The sequence below is a fragment of the Entelurus aequoreus genome, linkage group LG28, assembly GCF_033978785.1.
Source record: "Entelurus aequoreus isolate RoL-2023_Sb linkage group LG28, RoL_Eaeq_v1.1, whole genome shotgun sequence".
Taxonomy (NCBI): Eukaryota; Metazoa; Chordata; class Actinopteri; order Syngnathiformes; family Syngnathidae; genus Entelurus; species Entelurus aequoreus.
Window position 1 is genome coordinate 28,070,203 of NC_084758.1, and position 25,746 is coordinate 28,095,948.

The window sequence follows — 25,746 nt, forward strand, 5'->3', positions numbered from 1 at the left end:
TCTCATGAGGGAATAGACCAGTAGTGAGTCTAGACCTGACCCATATCCATACCCGACAATACTGAGTCAAGACCTAAATGCCTTTGAAATACAACCACTACAGAGTTAATTTCTAAACCCTATTAGAAATGGAGAGTCCAGAACTGAACCCAATGGGAATAGACTGCCGAAAATCCAATATTGAAACTCATTGAGAGTAGGCCACCACAGAGTCCACACCTGAACCCCACTGAGATGACCACCGCAGACTCTTGACGTGACTCTCATGAGGGAATAGACCAGTACAGAGTCTAGACATGACCCATATCCATACCTGACAATACTGAGGCAAGACCTACATGCCTTTAAAAGACAACCACTACAGAGTCCATATCTGTACCCTATAAGGAATGGAGAGTCCAGAACTGAACCCGATGGTAACATGTGCAAGTCCAAACCTGAAACTCATTAATTACCCCCCACCAAATCCAAACATAACCCCCAGTGAGAAAGACAACCACACAGTCCACACCTGAACCCCATTGAGAGTAGACCACCACGTAGTTTCCATCTAAACCCCACTGAGAAAGACCCCGAGAAAGTGTGAACCTGAATTTCATAGGGAGTAGACCAATACAGAGTCCGAACCAGAACTGTATTAAGACCTCCAGTGTAGACACAGTAGTATGGTGTTGAAGCAACGTTCTCCTTTTAGTCCTTTCAGTAACGAGGCTGCTCATGATGCACACAGCTCAATAGTCCTGATAGTGCTTAGTGTAAAGTACTTCCTGTCAAAATGACCTCCAAGAAAGTAGTAAAATGGTGGGGTATATGGCCCTGGTGGGGGGTATATGGCCCTGGTAGGGGGTATATGGCCCTCCAGCCTGGCACCCTGCCTTCTATCTTCATGAACGTGTGAGACTAAGAGGTGATCACCAGCCTTCCTGGCATTGCCTCATCACCATCTCTCCATGATGGCGTCCATGTTGTGTCACCTTCACTTACACCCCCTACCGTCTCTGTGCGTCCGTGTCCTGGTTCAAGGCGTCCATTTGGACCCTCCCGCGTTCCAAGACCCATCTGTTATCTGAGGAAAGTGCGATACTTAGCACTCATTTTTATTTCCTCTGCCATGTCCAGAATAAAAGCACTCATGTGCTCGTCGTTCCTCGTCTGGATGCCAGCTTAGCTTAATTGATCCTCAGGCGGGAAACTCCATTAAGGACAGTAAAGATATGATGTAGTAGTCCTGATAAAAAAATACTGTAAAACTCTTACGATGCATGTAAAAAAAAAAAAGTTCATGGCTTGGTGCCACATGTCCGGTTCCTGTCTTGTGGTCTCATCCTATAAAAACACTGATTTTCTGCAATCCTCCATACTTCCTCCATACTTAGTGTTTGGCTTCTTCTCTTAGGTGGTCGCAGGTCTCTGCAGCGAGTTGATCCCAGGATTTATTCGGCTTACTTTTTACAGAACTATGGAAGTATCATTGTAGCAAAATTATTTGCAAACATGTATCTCAATCTGTACGCATCTAATACGATTCACGTGCGTGTGTACTAATGTGTCTGTCTGTATATCAACGTGCGTGTGTTTTAGATCCGTGTGTTTTAGATCCACGTACGTGTGTTTTAGATCCGTGTGTTTTAGATCCACGTATGTGTGTTTTAGATCCGTGTGTTTTAGATCCACGTATGTGTGTTTTAGATCCGTGTGTTTTAGATCCACGTATGTGTGTTTTAGATCCGTGTGTTTTAGATCCACGTACGTGTGTTTTAGATACGTGTGTTTTAGATCCACAAACATGTGTTTTAGATCCACGTACGTGTGTTTTAGATCTGTGTATTTTAGATCCCTGTGTTTTAGATCTGTGTGTTTTAGATCCGGGTACATGTGTTTTAGATCTGTTTGTGTTAGATCCGGGTATGTATGTTTTAGATCCCTGTGTTTTAGATCCGCGTACGTGTGTGTTAGATCCGCATATCTGTGTTTTAGATCCGTGTACGTCTGTTTTAGATCTGCGTACGTGTGTTTTAGATCCGCATACGTGTGTCTTAGATCCACGTACGTGTGTTTTAGATCTGTTGTTTAGAGCCGCGTATCTGTGTTTTAGATCCGTGTAAGTGTGTTTTAGGTCCGCGTACGTGTGTTTTAGATCCCTGTGTTTTAGATCCACGTACATGTGTTTTAGATCTGTGTTTTAGATCTGCGTATCTGTGTTTTAGATCCGCGTACGTGTTTTAGATCCGCTTACGTGTGTTTTAGATTTGCGTATCTGTGTTTTAGATCTGCGTACGTGTGTTTTAGATCCGCGTATCTGTGTTTTAGATCTGTTTACGTGTGTTTTAGATCCGCGTACGTGTTTTAGATCCGCATACGTGTGTCTTAGATCCACGTACGTGTGTTTTAGATCTGTGTTTGAGCCGCGTATCTTTGTTTTAGATCCATGTAAGTATGTTTTAGATCTGCGTACGTGTGTTTTAGATCTGTGTTTTAGATCAGCGTATCTGTGTTTTGATCCGCGTACGTGTGTTGTAGATCCGTGTACGTGTGTTTTAGATCCGCGTATCTGTGTTTTAGATCTGTGTATCTGTGTTTTAGATCAGCGTATCTGTGTTTTAGATCCGCGTAAGTGTGTTGTAGATCCGTGTACGTGTGTTTTGGATCCGCGTATCTGTGTTTTAGATCTGTGTATCTGTGTTTTAGATCCGTGTACGTGTGTTTTAGATCCGCGTATCTGTGTTTTAGATCTGTGTATCTGTGTTTTAGATCCGTGTACGTGTGTTTTAGATCCGCGTATCTGTGTTTTAGATCTGTGTATCTGTGTTTTAGATCCACGTACGTGTGTTTTAGATCTGCGTATCTGTTTTAGATCCGTGTACGTGTGTTTTAGATCCGCGTATCTGTGTTTTAGATCTGTGTATCTGTGTTTTAGATCCACGTACGTGTGTTTTAGATCCGCGTATCTGTTTTAGATCCGTGTACGTGTTTTAGATCCACGTACGTGTGTTTTAGATCCGCGTATCTGTGTATTAGATCCGTGTACGTGTGTTTTAGATCCACATACTTGTTTTAGATCCACGTACTTGTGTTTTAGATCCACGTACGTGTTTTAGATCCGCGTATCTGTGTTTTAGATCCGTGTACGTATGTTTTAGATCCGCGTATCTGTGTTTTAGATCTGTGTATCTGTGTTTTAGATCCGTGTACGTGTGTTTTAGATCCGCGTATCTGTTTTAGATCCGTGTACGTGTGTTTTAGATCCACGTACGTGTGTTTTAGATCCGCGTATCTGTTTTAGATCCGTGTACGTGTTTTAGATCCACGTACGTGTGTTTTAGATCCGCGTATCTGTGTATTAGATCCGTGTACGTGTGTTTTACATCCATGTACGTGTGTTTTAGATCCACGTACTTGTTTTAGATCCACGTACGTGTGTTTTAGATCCGCGTATCTGTGTTTTAGATCTGTGTACGGGTGTTTTAGATGCACGTACGTGTGTTTTAGATCTGCGTACGTGTTGAGTGCCTTTTAAGAGCACTCGACGTCGTCATCCTCCCCATTTCGATTCACGCATGTCACTTGTCATGAATGAGCAAAAAGAGCAAAAAAACTGAGCTGTGGTCCTTTTCAAAAGCCGTTCAAGTGCAGCCCTGACCTCGGCCTTTGCTGCAGTTGAGTCCTGCTCCAGTTGTCCTAGTCATCTCACGCCTTGATTAAGGTCACATGACTCACAACACAGCTAAACCTAAGCGTTCATCTTCTGCTGGGAGGCTGACCTTGTATGGCACTCGGCTGCCCGAAAGGAAGGCTCGGCGTCACATGACTGAGCCTCGCCGCCACTGGCCGGCTTGCCGCAACGGATTGGATTTCTCTGCGCCGATCAATAAAGACTGGCTTTAATGGAGAGGGCTCATCGGGGTGAAGGGCACGTTGTGTTTGCACGCCCAGCGTAGAAAAGCAGCCATTTTTTCCATCAAAAATAATCCATACCGACTTTTTCGGTGACATTTAAGCGCTTGTCGGGGAGAAAGAAGCTGTTGGAACTGTTGCAATGGCTTTAGTTGCTATAAATGATTACATAACTCGTTCTTCAACTTTTAAAGGATGAGTTTGCTAAGTATAAAAATGAGCCAAAATTTTGGAATGAAAGAAACTGCTGTTCTAAATGTGTCCACTAGATGTCGCAATAGCAATTCTTTGTAGATGATGCTACATATGCAAAAAAAACAAAAACACATGATGTTAGTGCACCAGTCGAGGAAAATGAGCAAACTACATAAATAACATACTGTAATTTGATTTTGATATATAATGAGTTGACTGATGAACATTATCACATAACTTATTCAGAAAGTATAAATAACGGTCCATGTATCTTCCGTTCAGTCTATTTCCAATTTTCAAATGCAAATCAAAAAACTAATTTCGGGCCATTTTTTCTATTTTCATTTATGAAACTATTGAGTGACACTTTTTTAAAACGACAATAGGACTCCGGCTGAACAAAGATGTTACAGTTATGCTAAACGCAAAGGAAAAGCTAAAATACTGCTTCCTGCTCAATTTGTCATCACACAGATAAAAACGCATTTCTGCATTTTGGATGAACATATATCCGATTTTTGTGTTTATTTGGAAAAATAAAAATCCATTAAAGAAAAACGGCAAAAAACTTAATAAAGCTTTGATAGTTTTGAAGTCAGAACGTTCCGGGAACGGACTGTGTTCTATGTCAGAGGTTCCACAGTCTGCTGGTCACAAGCTCGGGTTTTAATTTGTTGTGCTAATGTCAAGCAGGTGATGTTTCATCCGCTTCCAATGGGAACAAAATGTGCCACAGTGGTTATGTGTAGGTTTGGCAGGTGCCAAATGTTAAAGCCTTGGCGGAGGTCCTTGTGGGTGACGGGTTCTTTTTTAGTGACATTTGCTGGCTCGCACAACCGCTTCAATGAACGCACGATGCCAAGTAGCTTTATTGACGTCGTCTTCGACGCTGCGAGAGCGCCCCCACGAGCGAGGCGTTTAATTTTAGAGGTGTGTTATGCACTCGGGGAGAGCGCCGCTGCAGATGCCGGCCTTTCCACGCCGACTGGCTTGTTGTAGCGTTGCGAGTCCTCCCACGTGCAGGCCCGCTAAAAATAGCCGGGCTTTCATGCACGATTGTCCCGGCAGGCTCTTCATGACGTTCTTTCCACTGTCGCTACTACGGCAGAGATTGGCCACAAATGGAAGTTTTTTTGTCCTCCACTCTTAATACGCTACAGGGTGGCCAGGGTACACGTTTCAAAGAGGCCGGGGTTAAAGTATATGAGTGTGTGCACTTCCGTACTCACACTTTTTGAATGCAGACGTGCGTGCAAACTGAGAAAAATGCCGCACGCCGTCAGTACTCAGAATGGTGAGTACTGTTATGATGGATTGGAACCACCCTCAGGCATCGGGGGGGGACTAATTCAAGTTGAAATTCGCCATTAAAAGGAGAGAACAGAAGAAGTAACTGATAGTATTGGATTCGGGACTCCCATCCCTCAGGAACTAAGTACACATACACTATATTGCCAAAAGTATTTGGCCACCTGCCTTGACTCACATATGAACTTGAAGTGGCATCCCATTCCTAACCCATAGGGTTTAATATGATGTCAGTCCACCTTTTGCAGCTATTACAGCTTCAAGTCTTCTGGGAAGGCTGTCCACAAGGTTGCGGAGTGTGTTTATAGGAATTTTCCACCATTCTTCCAAAAGCGCATTGGTGAGGTCACACACTGATGTTGGTCGAGAAGGCCTGGCTCTCAGTCTCCGTTCTAATTCATCCCAAAGGTGTTCTATCGGGTTCAGGTCAAGTTGATCCACACCAGACTCTGGCATCCATGTCTTTATGGACCTTGCTTTGTGCACTGGTGCACAGTCATGTTGGAAGAGGAAGGGGCCCGCTCCAAACTGTTCCCACAAGGTTGGGAGCATGGAATTGTCCAAAATGTTGTGGTATCCTGGACCATTCAAAGTTCCTTTCACTGGAACCAAGGGGCCAAGCCCAACTCCTGAAAAACAACCCCACACCATAATTCCTCCTCCACCAAATTTCTCACTTGACACAATTCAGTCCGAAATGTAGCGTTCTCCTGGCAACTTCCGAACCCAGACTGGTCCATCAGATTGCCAGATGGAAAAGCGTGATTCATCACTCCAGAGAAGGCGTCTCCACTGCTCTAGAGTCCAGTGGCGACGTGCTTTACACCACTGCACCCCACGCTTTGCATTGGACTTGGTAATGTCTGGCTTAGATGCAGCTGTTTGGCCATGGAAACCCATTCCGTTAAGCTCTCTGCGTACTGTATGTGGGCTAATTGTAAGGGCACATGAAATTTGGAGCTCTGTAGCAACTGACTGTGCAGAAAGTCTTTGCACTATGCGCTTCAGCATCTGCTGACCTCTCTCTGTCAGTTTACCTGGCCTACCACTTCGTGGCTGAGTTGCTGTTGTTCCCAAACTATTCCATTTTCTTATAATAAAGCCGACAGTTGACTTTGGAATATTTAGGAGCGAGGACATTTCACGACTGGATTTGTTGCACAGGTGGCATCCTGTGACAGATCCACGCTGGAAATCACTGAGAGCGGCCCATTCTTTCACAAATGTTTGTAGAAACAGTCTCCATGCCTAAGTGCTTGATTTTATACACCTGTGGCCGGGCCAAGTGATTAGGACACCTGACACTCATTTGGGTAGGGGGCCAAATACTTTTGGCAATATGGTGTAGTATACGTGTTCAAGTTCACTGGCAGAAGATTTCCATTTGAGACGTAAAAAGACCTGTTCTACGAATATCCAAATATCACACCTATATATATCAAACTATAAAATTGTGTGCACTATTAGTGGGCATGTTGCGTGTGATCGACTAAGACTGTGTGTACAATTAAAAAAGTGGTGCAGACCGCCTTACTTAAATGAGTTTCTTCTGTCTACTACTGGCCTGATGTGCCCTCCACATTCTTGTTTTCATGCTCTCCAACCTTTGTGCGATGTTGTTAAACTAGCAGAACACATCTGTAACACATTTTCTGCAATACAGAGTCGCAATCTATAGACCAGTGGTCCCCAACATTTTTTGCACCACGGACCGGTTTAATGTAGGCATTTTTTTCAGGGACCGGCTTTCCAATAAGTGCATGAAAAATACAACTCACTATAACGCTGAACTAGTGGGAGCCCTAGGCTTGTTTCTTTGCAATGAAATGCAGATGGAAATCAGCCTTTGGCTACAATCTGTCACATTTATATGTTATATCTTCATTAATGTGCAATGTATCGTGTCACAAATGTATACCAAATATAACAAATGGCAACTTCCTGTCAGGAGTTGTATTGTACATCTACAGTATAGACAAGCTTATTGGTGTGTCTAGGCGAAAGTTAAGTCGGAGAAAATGCAGTCCTTTATAAATTATTTAATGTTTTCCTGCGGCCCGGTAGCAAGTGTGTCACGGACCGGTACCGGTGGTTGGGGACCACTGCTATAGACAGAAACTGTTTTTAGAGCTGACAGTGCACTTTGCGGGAGACTGTGGGTCTGGAAGGATCCAAACGCAAGGAAATACACATTGAAATAATTTTTTTATATACCGTATTTTTCGGATTATAAATCGCAGTTTTTTTCGATTTATACTCTGGAGCGATTTATGTGTGAATTTATAAACACATTACCGTAAAATATCAAATAATATTATTTATCTCATTCACGTAAGAGACTAGGCGTGTATCAGCAATCGTCACACACACACGTCAACCAATAAAAATTCGGCGGGGGGCGGGTCATGGCAGTAGTGCATTGTGGGGGAAAAAGATGCTACCTGCTACTACTTCCGTACCTATGAAAATTGATCATTTCAACATTGGCGGTAACTTATAAAAACTGACAAGGGCTGAACAAAAATGGCACCGAAAAGGAAATCATATACTGATTGATTGATTGATTGAGACTTTTATTAGTAGGTTGCACAGTGAAGTACATATTCCGTACAATTGACCACACCCGAATAAGTTTTTCAACTTGTTTAAGTCGGGGTCCACTTAAATTGATTCATGATACAGATATATACTATCATATATACTATCATCATAATACAGTCATCACACAAGATAATCACATTGAATTATTTACATTATTTACAATCAGGGGTGGGGGGTAGGATATGGACAGCAAGTAGTGGACATAGAGAGAGAGATCGAGACAGAGAGAGAGAGAGAGAGAGAGAGAGAGAGAGAGAGAGAGAGAGAGAGAGAGAGAGAGAGAGAGATCAGAAGGCATAAGAACAAGTATCTGCATTTGATTGTTTACATTTGATTATTAGCAATCCGGGAAAGGTGTTAGTTTAGGGTTGTAGCTGCCTGGAGGTGAACTTTTATTGCAGTTTTGAAGGAGGATAGAGATGCCCTTTCTTTTATACCTGTTGGGAACGCATTCCACATTGATGTGGCATAGAAAGAGAATGAGTTAAGACCTTTGTTAGTTCGGAATCTGGGTTTAACGTGGTTAGTGGAGCTCCCCCTGCTGTTGTGGTTATGGCGGTCATTTACGTTAAGGAAGTAGTTTGACATGTACTTCGGTATCAGGGAGGTGTAGCGGATTTTATAGACTAGGCTCAGTGCAAGTTCTTAAACTCTGTCCTCCACCTTGAGCCAGCCCACTTTAGAGAAGTGGGTAGGAGTGCAGGTTACAAGCTGGAAGTAGTGAAATATGCAGCAGAAAAAAAATAACATTTCCCCAAAAAATGCGACTTATACTCTAGTGTGACTTGTATATGTTTTTTTCCTTCTTTATTATGCATTTTCGACCAGTGCGATTTATACTCCGGAGCGATTTATAATCCGAAAAATGCGGTAGGTGATATATTATTTTAATATATTATATTATATATTATTTGTATATATATATATATATATATATATATATATATATATATATATATATATATATATATATATATATATATATATTAGAGATGCACGGTTTGCGGACACAACCGCGGAGTCCACGGATAATCCGCAGGTCGGGCGGATGCATGACGAAAAAAATTGATTTTAAATAGATTCTGGCGGGTGGCGGTTGAACCAATTCGGAAATATATATACATAGTTACATGTTGTTACCCACATACGAAAAACGAGCAGTACTCTTTGAAACAGGCAATTATTCATCAGGCACCGCTGCAGCTATCACGCCAAATTTCTTCCCCCCTACAAACCCCCCCCCCCCCATTTACTTCCGGGGCTGCGTCCAATAAAGTCACAAAGTTGCCGGGGGTCCTTAAACGGCACGCGACTGTCCTGTTTCGCGCCTGTACAAAAAAAAAGCTGTCAAAGACGAAGTATCCTTCCAGCGACGGGCAGTCAAAGCCGAAGTGCTATCGATCGCTGTCAATGACGTAAGAGGAAACATGACCACGAAAGTAAATGGGGGGGGGGGGAAGAAATTTGGCGTGACACAGCACACCACAACACAACACAACAGGAGAAGAAGAAAAAATAAAAAGATGGCAACGCCGGCAGCAAACGTGGTACGCAACAAACTAAAAAAGGGAATACTAAAGACCAGGGGAAAAAAATAACAATAATAGTCAACACTTTGTTAATGGAAATGACAATAATATTATAATAATGATAAATAATATTATCAAGCATTAATATCTCTTAGCCTTTAATGCGTGGCACGCATTGAATGTCTCTGCTGCATTGGATCAGTCTCCTTTCTAACCTCACTAATGCCTTGAATTTGTTATATTAGATATATAACAACGGGTGGGTGGCGGGCGGTTGTGGTTTTGATACAAATGTTAGTTCGGGTGGATGGCGGGTGGATGACGACTTTTGTGATGCGGTTGCGGATGAAATAATTGCCTATCCGCGCATCTCTAATATATACCTGTATATACATATATATATATATATATATATATATATATATATATATATATATATATATATATATATATATATATATATATAGTACAGTGTTGCCAACTTGGCTACGCCACAGCTATATTTAAGATTAAAGATTAAAGATTAAAGTACCAATGATTGTCACACACACACTAGATGTGGTGAAATTTGTCCTCTGCATTTGACCCATCTCCTTGGGGAGCAGTGGGCAGCAGCGGCGCCGCGCCCGGGAATCATTTTGGTGATTTAACCCCCAACTCCAACCCTTGATGCTGAGTGCCAAGCAGGGAGGTATTGGGTCCCATTTTTATAGTCTTTGGTATGACTCGGCTGGGATTTGAACTCCAACCTGCCGATCTCAGGGCGGACACTCTAACCACTATAGCGAGTATCCGGAGCCCACGGAGGGTGCAAGTGTACGGTTTATCGATACTAAGCCTTTAGTTTGGTACGGACGGAGGCGGACCAAGAGCCGCAGGTTGCTGACCCTCGTCCTTGGAACGAGCTCCACTACGCTAACCACAAAGTGTACTGAGGGAAGTATTCTACTTGAGACCTTCATCCCATTCTGTTGTTATCAAAGTATTGAACTCCCGATGAACTTAAGGCAATTTCCCCGTGTCCTTCCAATAACTTCAAAGGTACTCTGTTGCTTAATCTGCTTTTTCTAACGACCTATTTAAGACGTAATATATCGAGCCCGGGACACAGTGAGCGATGTCTTCATTCACTGCATTCTATTGTGTTTGCTGAGGCCATTGTAGCGCACGAAGACGCGGAAGAACACACTTTTATTTATTCCCAGGGTGCGACGCCTCAGCTCTGAGGTGTTTTTTTCCTGATCAATCCATCCGTCGGACGGAAAGTGTTTTCAGCAGAAATGTGTCTGTGCTGGCGGCGTTCAGAGAGGCTCTCGTGCTGCAGACGTGGCGCTGGCACCTCGGGCTGCTTCAGCGCAATGCAGGAATAATCTCAGCGTGAACCTTGCCTGACCCGGCACACGCCGGCACGCTTCCTGGGAACTAAAGCTTCATTGGCTAAAGTCCAAATGGCCACACCTCCGCCAAGGAGCTGTTTATCTCAAACTACTCCACTCATTGATTTGGTCATAATTAATCTAGCTGTTTGAAGCGCCCCTATTATGTCAAAGTAACTTTGTAATGATGTTGTAGCATTAATGTGTGTCGAGAAAAGGTGTTAATGATAAATGTCGTAACACTCGACGGTTAGTATTACCGTTTTACATTAAAATGATCGAAATACCGTGATTGATAGCCACAATCTGATAAAAGCTAACATGAAAACAAGAGGCATGAACGACATACCCCAATCTAAACTTATATAAACACATTACTGTCTGAGCCACTAAGACAGGGGTGTCAAACGTACGGCCCTCAGACCAGATCAGGCCCGCAAACAGGTTTTATCCGAGATGAGTTTGCTAAGTATAAAAATGAGCCGACATTTTTGAATGAAAGAAACTGCTGTTCTAAATGTGACCACTCATCATCATCATCATCGGCAGTCACTCGTAGTCGAGTATGACTGTACTTTCGGGAGGACGCCTGCGCGTGACGTCTTTTAGCGTGGGGAGACTGATGCGCCTGCAGCCACCACACAGTCCTTGGCAGAGAGGGGCCTTGATCCACTGGCATGGATCCATGACGACTGGAGACCACCCTCTGTTGCAGCCTTCATCCGCCTTCAGTGCTAAGTTACGGTCAGAGCGAAAAAAGATACACCCTGCACTGCCTCTCTAGTCCTTCACTCTAACGTCCCTCATCCACGAATCTCTCATCCTCGCCCAAATCCACGGGACAATCGTCGCCCTCTCGGTCCGAACCTCTCCCGCTCCATTGCAAACAACGGGGAATGGTGAGGAATCCTTCCTCCTGTGACGTCACGCTACTTCCGGTATAGGCAAGGCCTCCCTTCCATCAGCGACCAAAAGCTGCAAACTCCATCGTCGCTGCTCCACACCAAATCCCCCCAGCAAAAACACGGCAACATCGCGAAATGATCAAGTACGACACACAGAACGGATCCGCCACCCCCGTCCAAACAAAAAAAATTCATTAGATGTCGCAAGAGCAGTTATTTGTATCTATGTAGATTATGCTACATATGTAAACAAAAATAAACCACATGATGTTAGCACAGTTTAAAGGGCTTTATAAATAAAGTTGGTATGGTATGGTATGGTGTTTTTCAACCTTTTTTGAGGCCAGGCACATTTTTTTCATAAAAAAAATGCGGAGGCGCACCACCAGCAGAAAACGTTAAAAAATGAAACTCCACCAGGTCGTCGTGCCCTATTTTGAGTTTGTTGGTGTTTTCCTGTGTGTCGTGCTTTGAAGCGCAAAAAAAAAGTAGTGGACTTGAAGTGGGTGTGGCATGAATGATTGTTTGGCGCACAATGAAAGACTTGATGGAGGATTCTTCAAAAGAAAGTGGGGCGGTATAGCTCGGTTGGTAGAGCGGCCGTGCCAGCAACTTGAGGGTTCCAGGTTTGATCCCCGCTTCCGCCATCCTAGTCACTGCCGTTGTGTCCTTGGGCAAGACACTTTACCCACCTGCTCCCAGTGCCACCCACACTGGTTTAAATGTAACTTAGATATTGGGTTTCACTATGTAAAGCACTTTGAGTCACTCGAGAAAAGCGCTATATAAAATATATTTGATTGATTGTTTGCTTTAGTTCTTGTCTTGCGCTGTTATTTTGGTGGACCTTCCTGTTTTGTTGGTGTTTTCATGTAGCAGTTTTATGTCTTCCTTTGAGCGCTATTCCCCGCACCTGCTTTGTGTTATTTACGTTGTTGCTATCCTTCTTTGTGTGGACATTGTTGATTGTCATGTCATGTACGGATGTACTTTGTGGACGCCGTAAGTTTTTGCTGTCGTCCAGCATTCTTTTTCTGTTTACTTTGTAGCCAGTACAGTTTTACTTTCGTTTTGCACAGCCATTGCCTTTTCCTTTCCATTTCCCTTTTGTTCATTTTTGGTCCAAGCATTACATACGGTTTTACCTGCACGCTGCCTCCCGCTGTGGTCTGCATATTGGGATCACAGCAAACCATCCTCGTCTCACCCGACACATTCCGACTTTTACAAAGCAATGAACTACCTGCTGCCACCTACTGACATGGAGTGTTACGTGGTTACCCTGCCGAGTTCTACACAGCACAGACACTAATCAACGGCACATTATTTGCAGATTATAATTATCGATTTGCAAAAAAATATTTTTTAAACCAATTTGGTGAAGTTGCATAATTTCCCACGGCACACCACACAATATCTCACAGCACACTAGTGTGCCGCGACACAGTGGTTGAAGAAATTAGAATTAGTGTGGCGCATATTTTAGAATGCTAAATTAGAATGCTAACTATTATGCCGGGGGCCATTAAAAAATTAGCTACGGGCCACAAATGGTCCCCGGGTTACACTTCGGACACCCCTGCTCTCAACCTTCCACAGCCTGCCCTGGTGTTCGAGTGCCTAATGAAGCGGTGATTAGAGCAACTATCAGTCGGAGGTCATAGGTCACTGCACTGTGACAGAGGCGCCTCCTGCTGGCTCCTCCCCAGTCACGCCGCAACCTTCATCGTTATTCTGCGAGGCTCTCTGCTGCGGAGGCGACGTCACATGCATCCTCGGCGTGCTGGCGTGTGCGCGGACATGTGTTTATTGACGGGATGCGGGAGAGACGTCCATCAAGGCGTCGCTCTGGGGTCTTATTGGACGAGGCGAAACATGAGCAAACTGGGGAATTTGGTGCTGATTGCGCAGGATGGAGAGGAGCGAGGGAAGGATGCTGAGGGAAGGAGATAGGAAGCATGTGGAGGGCGCATGTGAGCGGGATGTGATCAGCATGCTAATACACACACACACATACTGGTTATCATTTGGAATGGGGACCAAGTTTTTGATCATCACTTGTGCGGACCACCCTTTCTACAGGTTGTGGAGGCATAAAAAAAAATGGTGTAAAATGGCCACTGCCCAGTTAGCTCATACACGTCTTTAAATCTCTGGATTGATGAAGTAATGTGCTGATCATTCTTACTGGGGAACCTGGGGAAAAAGAGTTAATATCGTTCATGGGGACCACATTTAAATAATTTTGCATAATTCACACAAATTTGTACGTGACTACTGAGGACCATTTTTAAAAAATGTATATATATATTAAAGTTCAAATTAAATATGACATGATCCTCAGAATACAGCACTACAGATGTCCTCTTATAGGAAGTTTCACCACTTAAATGTTAAAGCAAATCCTGCATCTTCTGTGACATTACTGAGAACTGCTATTTAGCAGTAATGAAGTTGTCTGCAACTCCAACTACCATATATAGAAGGATGGAAAATTCTGAATGTGAATCATACTTTAAAGGCCTACTGAAATGAAATGTTTTTATTTAAACGGGGATAGCAGGTCCATTCTATGTGTCATACTTGATCATTTCGCGATATTGCCATATTTTTGCTGAAAGGATTTAGTAGAGAACATCGACGATAAAGTTCGCAACTTTTGGTCGCTGATAAAAAAAAGCCTTGCCTGTACCGGAAGTAGCGTGACGTCGCAGGTTGTGGAGCGCCTCACATCTGCACATTGTTTACATTTATGGCCAGCAGCAGCGAGAGCGATTCGGACCGAGAAAGCGACGATTACCCCATTAATTTGAGCGAGGATGAAAGATTTGTGGATGAGGAAAGTGAGAGTGAAGGACTAGAGGGCAGTGGAAGCGATTCAGATAGGGAAGATGCTGTGAGAGGCGGGTGGGACCTGATATTCAGCTGGGAATGACTAAAACAGTAAATAAACACAAGACATATATATACTCTATTAGCCACAACACAACCAGGCTTATATTTAATATGCCACAAATTAATCGCGCATAACAAACACCTCCCCCCTCCCGTCCATATAACCCGCCAATACAAATCAAACACCCGCACAACACACTCAATCCCACAGCCCAAAGTACCGTTCACCTCCGCAAAGTTCATACAGCACATATATTTCCCCAAAGCTACGTACGTGACATGCACATAGCGGCACGCACGTACGGGCAAGCGATCAAATGTTTGGAAGCCGCAGCTGCGTACTCACGGTAGCGCGTATCCAACTCAAAGTCCTCCTGGTAAGAGTCTCTGTTGTCCCAGTTCTCCACAAGCATGCGTATCCAACTCAAAGTCCTCCTGGTAAGAGTCTCTGTTGTCCCAGTTCTCCACAAGCATGCGTATCCAACTCAAAGTCCTCCTGGTAAGAGTCTCTGTTGTCCCAGTTCTCCACAGGCCAATGGTAAAGCTTGACTGTCATATTTCGGGAATATAAACAATGAAACACCGGCTACGTGTTTGTGTTGCTGCAGCCAGCCGCTAATACACCGCTTCCCTCCTTCTTTGCGGTCTTCATTGTTCATTAAACAAATTGCAAAAGATTCGCCAACACAGATGTCCAGAATACTGTGGAATTTTGCGATGAAAACAGACGACTTAATAGCTGGCCACAATGCTGTCCCAATATGTCCGCACAATCCGTGACGTCACGCGCAGACGTCATCATACGTTTTCAGCAGGATATTTTGCGGGAAATTTAAAATTGCACTTTACTAATCTAACTAATTGGCATGTGTTGCAATGTTAAGATTTCATCATTGATATATAAACTATCAGACTGCGTGGTCGGTAGTAGTGGCTTTCAGTAGGCCTTTAAGGTAATAATATTTTATAATCATTCTGTATGAAAATGTCATCCTAAGGAACACTAAACCAGAGAAAAATATATTAGTTTGAACTAAGGATGGATACCATACAGAATCACAGTACTATTAATACAGCCTGATGAGGGGGCTGCTGTGCAAACGTCTCACACTCAAACTAACCAGTAAACATCTTTTATGGGCCAAAGCTTAAAAATCACTCAGGCATCTTCAGAATGGATCCGACTATCATTTAAAAAGGTTTCCCCGTTTTTTTGTCCCCATACCGTCAGAGGTTCCCTAAAGGTGACAGTGTAAACAGAGCGATGTCCCCATTAAGTAACCAGAACACACACACACACACACCTGCACCAACAGCTGGAAGCAGATGAAGCAGTGGGAGGGTCTCATGGAGGACATCCACTTTTGGCTCCTCCCTCCTTCTGCTCCAGCCTGTCCATCAAGTCACGACTACACCCCCACCCCCCATCCCCCATTATCACCTTTGACCTCCTCCAGCATCCACTCGTCTGATTGGCTCCGCCCGCATCTCGCGCTGCATAAACCGAAACAGCCGCAGCTGACCCAAATAAACACACACATATATTTATTTATTCAAATAAAGTTAAACCTCAAAGACACGGCCGGTGTAATTAGCATGCTAATCCGTAATCCATGAATCAGCATTTAGGAAGGCAAATAAACACGTTAACGAGCGGGGCTGACATTGACGAAGCGTTCATCGCTCCTTCTTCTAAATCCATGGCAGGTGCAATGAAATATTCAAGTGCATAAAGCGCTTTAGTCAAATCATAAACGTGGAATACACATCCTCTGTGTGCGCTTCTGTACGCTGATTAACATTTGTCACAGAAGATTCCACTAGGCCAGACCTGGGCAATATAAGGCCCGGGCGCCGTTAAGCTTTTCAATCTGGCCCGCCCGACATTCCCAATTAATTGTTTAACATCTTTAAGATGGAAAGTGTAGCTGCCATTATGATGTGCAGGGATGTTTTCTAATGACCGTAACTATACAAAGTATTTCAATGGTTGGAATCTGCACTTTTGCATGATATACTAGTTACTATGGTCATCTAATTAGTTACTATGGTAATCTAAGTCACAGCAGCTCAGACGAGGCACCAAGCAGTGTGGGTGGGGAGCGTTTCCACAGAGTGTTTCCGGAGTGTCAGCCTGAAATGCGGGTGTCAGGGACAGACGCGGAAGGAGATTTTTACAACAAAGTTGTAAAGCTTAGTGATGTATCAGATTATGGGTGTTGTTTTATTTCTACCCTTCACGTTCATATTTCGCTGTTTGTGTTGCTTTTTTTTTGTTTCGCTTTATTATAAAATATGTCTATCGAGAGGGGGTGTGACGCTCATATGTTGTCAATAGGGCTGTGAATCTTTGGGTGTCCCACGATTCGATTCAATATCGATTCTTATATATATACATACATATACTGTATATATATACATATATATACATACATATACATGTATATACATACCTATATATATATATATATATATATATATATATATATATACATATATATATATATATACATACATATGTATATATACATACATATATATATATATATACATACATATATATATATATATATATATATATATATATATATATATATATATATATACATATACATATACATATATGTATATATATACATATACATATATATTAGGGCTGTGAATCTTTGGGTGTCCCACGATTCGATTCAATATCGATTCTTGGGGTCACGATTCGATTCAAAAATCGATTTTTTTTTTCAATTCAACACGATTCTTGATTCAAAAACGATTTTTTTTCCCGATTCAAAAGGATTCTCTATTCATTCAATACATAGCTATGATTTCAGCAGGATCTACCCCAGTCTGCTGACATGCAAGCAGAGTAGTAGATTTTTGTAAAAAGCTTTTATAATTGTAAAGGACAATGTTTTATCAACTGATTGCAATAATGTCAATTTGTTTTAACTATTAAATGAACCAAAAATATGACTTATTTTATCTTTGTGAAAATATTGGACACAGTGTGTTGTCAAGCTTATGAGATGCGATGCAAGTGTAAGCCACTGTGACACTATTGTTCTTTTTTTTTTATTTGTTATAAATGTCTAATGATAATGTCAATGAGGGATTTTTAATCACTGCTATGTTGAAATTGTAACATATTGATACTGTTGTTGATAATATTCATTTTTGTTTCACTACTTTTGGTTTGTTCTGTGTCGTGTTTGTGTCTCCTCTCAATTGCTGTTTATTGCAGTTCTGAGTGTTGCTGGGTCGGGTTTGGTTTTGGAATTGGATTGCATTGTTATGGTATTGCTGTGTATTGTTTTGTTGGATTGATTAATAAAAAATAAAAATATATATTTTTAATAAATAAATACAATTTAAAAAATAGATTTTTTAAAAATGAGAATCGATTCTGAATCGCACAATCCCACACCCCTAGTTGTCAATATTCAGTGTTTCATCGTTCATAGTTAATATTGTAAATCCCACATTCTTCATTTTCATGTACATTTTGGGTGTCTCATTCAGTAAAAATTGTTTAAATTCCATTTCGTTTTTTTAAGGCGGTCTGGTCTATCCAATACCTTTTTAGCACTCAGACATTATTGTGAGGTTTTGTATTAGTGTTTCTAAAAAATCAGATATACCGGCCCCCAGACACATTTTTTGCTCTAAATTTGGCCCCCGGAGTCAAAATAATTGCCCAGGCCTGTGTTAGCTCTACGGCATTTGTGTGGTTGGAACCTCCTTATAATCCTAAAGAATACAGAAGACAACATTTAATTGTCTCATCTTCATTATTGATACATAAAAAAACCGCTCCATTGTGACTGCTGAGCCGTGGTCTTTGCAGTGAAAGCTGTCTTTAGAAGAGGGTTGAAGGAACTGGTCTACTGCTCCTCTCACATGAATGCAAATGAATGAGCCGTGTGTTTAAGTGAAGACGTGTCGTCATGCGGCAAACAATTGGACATTCATTCCTTTTGTCGGGCTTCACTTCCCTCGTGCAGAAGTAGACTACTTCCATTTTTGTTTTTATGTCAAGTTTCTCAATGTTATTCACCGCGACGACACCAGACTGACTTCGTATCACTTTGCCACACACTTTGCTTCCTATTTTTTCTTTTTCTCACGGACGTGATTCACTGTGTGTGTGTGTGTGTGTGTGTGTGTGTGTGTGTGTGTGTGTGTGTGTGTGTGTGTGTGTGTGTGTGTGTGTGTGTGTGTGTGTGTGTGTGTGTGTGTGTGTGTGTGTGTGTGTGTGTGTGTGTGTGTGTGTGTGTGTGTGTGTGTGCTATGACCTGCACGCACGGGTCTTGTCTGCAACAATACAATTATAGATAACATTGCTCTATACTAGTAATAAATACTTACATTCAATTGTTTTAATTAAAAAACCCAACAGACAATGCAGAATGTTTGAGTAATTGAAGATTTGTTAATGTTTAGAAGATTCTAGTGCAGGGGTGTCCAACTCATTTTAGATGGGGGGGCCACGTGGAGAAAAATCTACTCCCAAGTGGGCCGGACTGGGAAAATCACGGCGCGATAACTTAAAAATAAAGACAACTTTAGATTGTTGTATTTGTTTAAAAATAGAACAAGCACATCCTGATGTTTTTTTTTTTATACTTACATGTTGCATTTAATAGTATTCTATCTTTATTTGTCGTTATTTAAGCCTTCTGAATAAATTATTTGTGATAATGTTCATCAGTCACCTCATTGGTGTTAATTTTCAATCCATCAAGATTAAAAAAAAATCAAATTACAGGATGTTATTCATGTAGTTTGCTCATTTTCCTCGACTGGTGCATTAACATGTGGTTTATTTTTTTTGCATATGTAGCATCATCTACAAAAATACAAATAATTGTTATTGCGACATCTAGTGGTCACATTTAGAACTGCAGTTTCTTTCATTCAAAATTTCAGCCCGTTTTTATACTTAGCAAACTCATCCTGATGGCCGGATAAAAACTGTTCAGGCCCACGGGCCGTACGTTTAACACCCGTGGTCTAGTTTTTAGTTTAGTGGTTTTTAAATGGGCGTATCAGTTCTTGAAAATGTGACCAAATTTGGTGAAAGTGGTCCCTCAGTAGTGTAGTAGGTCTAAGTATTCATTAAAAACAAGGCAGAAGTTTTATTTAACAAGTATATTCAATATTATTGGCCATTGTAACATTACACACAGTTTAAATAGTAACACTGTTTGTTAAAGCACTACTAGATGGCGCTGGCGTACCACTAGTGGTCACTATGTCAGAGGATGGTTTCCTTGGTGATTGTGGACAGGAGGATGTGAAAGCAGCTCTGGAGTGTAGCATCCCAAAAAAGGTGCAACCGCCTGGGTAATGTTTTCATGTTGCACTAATCCCACCTCTCTCCCTGTCTTTCTTTTGTCCATCTTTAGTATGGGGAGGAGGAGGTGTGCTCAGACCGCCTGGACACCGACTTCCCGGACATCGACCTCTCTCAGCTGGACACCAGCGACTTTGACAGCGTCAACTGTCTCGGCGAGCTGCCGTGGTGCAGCGACCAGGCGGCGGACGCGTCGCCCACCTCCATCCACTACAGTACAAACGATGAGCTGTTTGAGGTCAGCCATGTTGTCCTACTTGACTACTGATGGATATGCATTAATGTACAAACTACAGATACAGAACACAGTAGACATCGACTCTTTTTATTCAAAGTTATATCATGGGTCATTGCAAAAAGTTTTCTTTTTCTAAGTGTCAAAAACTCAAGATTTTTTCTAAGTGTCAAAAAGTGTTTTGTTTTTTTCTAAGTGTCAAAAAGTCTGGATTTTTTTCTGTGTCTAAAAGTCAGAAATTGTTCTAAGTGCCTAAAAGTCAGGATTTTTTCTAAGTGTCAAAAAGTCGTGATTTTTATAAGTGTCAAAAATTCGGCATTTTTTTCTGTCAAAAGGTTTGGTTTTTTTTTTTAAAGTGTCAAAAAGTCGGAATTTTTTTTGTCAAAAAATCTTGACTTTTTGACACTTAGAGAAAATCCCGAATTTTTGACACTTAGAAAAAATCACAACTTTTTGACAGAAAAATACAGACTTTTTAACAGAAAAAAATACCGACTTTATGACACTTAGAAAAAATCCAGACTTTTGGACATTAAGAAAAAAATCCAGACTTTTTGACACTTAGAAAAAATCCAGACTTTTTGCAAAAAAAATCCAGACTTTCTGACACTTCGAAAAAAAACTTTTTGACAGAAAAAAATCTGGACTTTTTGACAGGAAAATATCCTGACTTTTTGACAGAAAAAATCCAGACTTTTTGACACTTCAAAAAAATCCAGATTTTTGGACACTTCGAAAAAATCCAGACTTTTTGACACTTCGAAAAAATCCAGATTTTTTGACACTTAGAAAAAAATCCAGATTTTTGGACACTTAGGAAAAAATCCAGATTTTTGGACACTTACAAAAAATCCAGACTTTTTGAAACTTCGCCAAAAATCCAGATTTTTTGACACTTAGAAAAATTACAGAGTTTTTGACCAAAAAAAATCCTGACTTTTTGACAGAAAAATATCCTGACTTTTTGACAGAAAAATCCCGATTTTTTGACACTTAGAAAAAAATCCAGATTTTTGGACACTTTGAATAAATCCTGATTTTTGGACACTTGGAAAAAAATCCTGATTTTTTGACACTTAGAAAAAATCCGGACTTTTTGACACTAAAAAAAATTCCCAATTTTTTTGACACTAAGAAAAAATCCCAACTTTTTGACACTTAGAAAAAATAACGACTTTTTGACAAAAAAAATTACGACTTTTTGACACTTACAAAAAATCCAGACTTTTTGACAGAAAAAAATCCAGACTTTATGACACTCATAAAAATGTCCGACTTTTTGACACTTAGAAAAAATCCTGACTTATTGATACTTAGATAAAATCCAGACTTTTTGACAAACAAAATCCAGTCTTTTTGACACTTACAAAAAATCCAGACTTTTTGACACTCTCTAAAAAGGTCATGAAGGATAATAATAATAATAATAATTGGATGTGGTTCCATCGGTGGACTTAGTTATACGAATGCTGGACACTTATCACCCTCAATTGTCGCCATCTTGGCTACGTAGCAGGAAGGGTAGGGAGCTGGAGCATCCTGTTGCTATCCATCCATCCATCCCAGGAAGTGAAATTGTCATTTACAGTGATGCCAAACGTCATCCCAGAGGTCAGTCGATCCAAGAGTCAAGCTCACTGACCTCCGGACTGATCTCTGGCATGAAACCTGAGTATGGCTGCAGCGTGTCCCATTGGGAGCTGCCCAGAGAGTCTTTCCCAAGAATGCGCAACACGATGAAGGCATTCTGTATCGACCTGCTGTACACCGTTACATGGCCGTCTGTAGACGTGCAGCACCTACTAAACCGTGGCCGCCGTATCTCCTGTCGCCGGGTGCGGGAATTCAGGGAATACCTCTCGGAATTCCAACTGGAGTTGCAGCATCGATCGTCTAGAGCTCTCGTTACACGGTCCTTAGTGACGTCCAGCTCTAATTGAGAAAGTATCATTTAAGAACAGTCAGCATCATGGTGAGGGGGGCACTCTTTATTTCACTTATTTTAACCCTCTTCTGACCTTCTCATTTAAAATCTCCGTGTCGGGAATGTTATCCAGTGTAGAAACTAAGACAAAACCATTCATGCGGTTGACTTGTGACGACCTCTGACAGTGAAAAGTCACAAGTGAATAAAACAAATATTGGCATTAATCATGTATAAACGCACATTATCGCACAATTTATTTTGACCGCATGCACATGCTCCTTTCTTTGCCTTAACCGCGGATGGTTACTTGGGTATGTCGGTGCAAAGAGGAGTGAGGAGACAATGACGACTGATGTGGCAAATTTTACTTTAAAATCCATCCCGATGGGACTTTTGATAAAAACCAAGGTCATTTTCTACACCAAAATTCATCTATTTATTCTTTTTCTTCTTCTCCAGATTTTGGTGTGCTCTACCTTCCACATTTTTCATCCAATTCAAGCCGTTCCAACTTCAAACTGTTCAGTCTTTTTGGGAATCGCAGGCTTTCCCTTGACTAGTTCCAAAAGTTCCCAGAATTCCCGGTTCTCTGGGACATTTTTCCCATTCAATATGAATTGGCCATTTTTCAAACTTCCACCATTTCCACATTTTTCAACCAATTCAAACCATTCCACCTTCAACACATTCCACCATTCTGTAAATTCAAAATACTCTTTTTCCAAGTTCAAAAAAATTCCAGGATTTTCCAGAATTCCTGGTTTTCCAAAGCCCTATTTCCACCCTTTTTTCTGGCGACTACCCCTTCCACATTTGTCAACGCATTTCAACCGTTCCACCATCAAAACATTCCTCTTAATTACGACAAAAAACTAAGTTGTTTTTTGAACTAGGAAAATTCTCAGTTTTCCCGAAATTCTAGGAATTCTATAATACCATTTCTCAATTAAAAATGTTACTACTTCAACATTTCTCGACCGATTTGAAAAATTTCAACACCAACCATTTCAACTCATTTAGATCATTCATTTTCAAAAAAATTCCCGTTTTTCCTGTAACTCCCAAATTTGGGGTAAATTCCCATTGAAATCAATGGGACATTCTCCAAAGTTCCATAACTCATACATTTTTCATCTGATTGAAACTGTTCCAACTTCAAAATATTCAGCCTGTCTGGGAATTGTGTGCTCTACTTCAACAATTCTAAAAAAAATTCCAGGATTTCCCGTAATTCCTTTTTTTTTCCTTTTCATTTTCCCCATTCAAAATGAATTGTCCATTTTTCAAACTTCCACAATTCCCACATTTTCCATGTTCAACACATTTCCAGTAATTCCTGTTTGTTTTCTAACCCTATTTCCAGCCTTTTTCGTGTGACTACTCCCCTATCCTTTTTTCCATCCCATTTCAACCTTTCCACCGTCAAAACATTTTTCTTAGTCAGGACAAAAAAAACAAGTTGGTTTAGGAACTAGAACCATTCCCGGTTTTCCCGAAATTTCAGGAATTCCATAATACAAATTTTCTATTAAAAAACTGTTACTACTTCAACATTTCTTGCACGATTCAAACAATTCCAACACCAACCAATTCAGCTCATTCATACGACATTCTGTCAGCATTTCAGTTCAACTTCAGCATTGGAGCATTCACACGCAATTCCTTCAGGAATTGCCTCATCTAGTTAGCAAATATAGTGGCCATGGATTCTGTTATCATCGAAGCACGACAAGTTTAAAAGGCCATCTAAATGAAAAACACGTTACATGGACAACAAGCAGTGAACGGCAAACAACAAGTATACCGGCTGTAGTGTTGTAAACTGTGATTAATCGTGATTAATCCAAATTCAAAAGTGTGTTTAATCTGATTTTAAAAAGTTATCCTTCGACAGCACTAATTCAAACAGTTGTCACAGTCCTCACTGGCATGCCTATCAATATATGTTTTATTTGTATATGTTACATACTTTTATCTTTGTAATTTTATGCTTTCTTACCAATATAATTTAATAAATGTATTTATTTTATGTTTTATTATTATGTACTGTATTTTTTGGAGTATAAGTCGCTCCGGAGTATGAGTCGCACCGGCCGAAAATGCATAATAAAGAAGGGAAAAAACATATATAAATCGCACTGGAGTATAAGTCGCATTTTTGGGGGAAATGTATTTGATAAAAGCCAACACCAAGAATAGACATTTGAAAGGCAATTTAAAATAAATAAAGAATAGTGAACAACAGGCTGAATAAGTGTACGTTATATGAGGCATAAATAACCAACTGAGAAGGTGCCTGGTATGTTAACGTAACATATTATGGTAAGAGTCATTCAAATAACTATAACATATAGAACATGCTATACGTTCACCAAACAATCTGTCACTCCTAATCGCTAAATCCCATGAAATCTTATACGTCTAGTCTCTTACGTGAATGAGCTAAATAATATTATTTGATATTTTACGGTAATGTGTTAATAATTTCACACATAAGTCGCTCCTGAGTATAAGTCGCACCCCCGGCCAAACTATGAAAAAAACTGCGACTTATAGTCCGAAAAATACGGTATTATCTTTATTTACAGCATGTTAATGACTTCAGTCTCACACAGCTGCGGTTTCATTTGTGAACACACTTTACTTCCTTTTTTCTTTTTCTCACAGACGTGTTTCAGTGTGTGTGTGTGTGTGTGTGTGTGTGTGTGTGTGTGTGTGTGTGTGTGTGTGTGAGTGTGTGTGTGAGAGTGTGTGTGTGTGTGTGTGTGTGTGTGTGTGTGTGTGTGTGTGTGTGTGTGTGTGTGTGTGTGTGTGTGTGTGTGTGTGTGTGTGTGTGTGTGTGTGTGTGTGTGTGTGTGTGTGTGTGTGTGTGTGTGTGTGTGTTGCTATGACTGGCAAGCGTGTGCCTTGTCTGAAACATCACTACTGATGAAGGTTCTTTTGTCTTTTTTTACGAAAGCTTTTTTGACACTGAATTTATGTAACAGAATTTTTTGGAATTGCATTTTGTGAACTGAAGTTTTTTTTACATCAAATATTTAATTGAAAAAAAATGATGTGTAAAAGTCAGTGTATAAAAATTGTGTTCTAAAATTCAGTGTAAATAAATTCATTGTATGAAAAAATCAGTGTAAAAAAAAAATCAATGTAAAAAAATTCAGTGTGTAAAAATTTAGTGTATGAAAATTCAGTGTAAATAAATGTATTGTATGAAAAAATCTGTGTAAAAAAAATCAATGTAAAAAAATTCAGCGTGTAAAAATTTGGTGCTGAAAAATTTAGTGTAAAAAAATTATCTGCTTCAAAAAGCAAGACTCACTGCCAGTAAATTAAGACGAAAGCAATCGATCCGTTCTCAGAACCAGCCAATGAGGTGTCAAGTTTAAAAACAAAACAAAACAGCATAAAAGTTTAGCTTAACATCACATCATGACACTCAAAAGTGCCGATTCCAACCATTGGAATCATTTCTATAGTTTGAAAACATCCAGCGGGCAGCATTTATTAATTATGTTGTATTATGTCCAGGTA

At 40.8% G+C, this 25,746-nt stretch overlaps 1 protein-coding gene across 2 annotated transcripts in view; it reads left to right on the forward strand.

The window, feature by feature from the left end:
- ppargc1b (peroxisome proliferator-activated receptor gamma, coactivator 1 beta) overlaps positions 1-25,746 on the forward strand; it is a 259,628-nt gene that overhangs the window by 185,983 nt on the left and 47,899 nt on the right. For both annotated transcript variants that reach the window (XM_062039673.1, XM_062039672.1), the window contains exon 2: positions 20,106-20,291. Coding sequence is in view for 1 of the 2 variants with exons in the window: in XM_062039672.1 (XP_061895656.1) it covers positions 20,106-20,291 (186 nt within the window). In the remaining variant the exon portion in view is untranslated. The remainder of the gene's footprint in view (positions 1-20,105; positions 20,292-25,746) is intronic.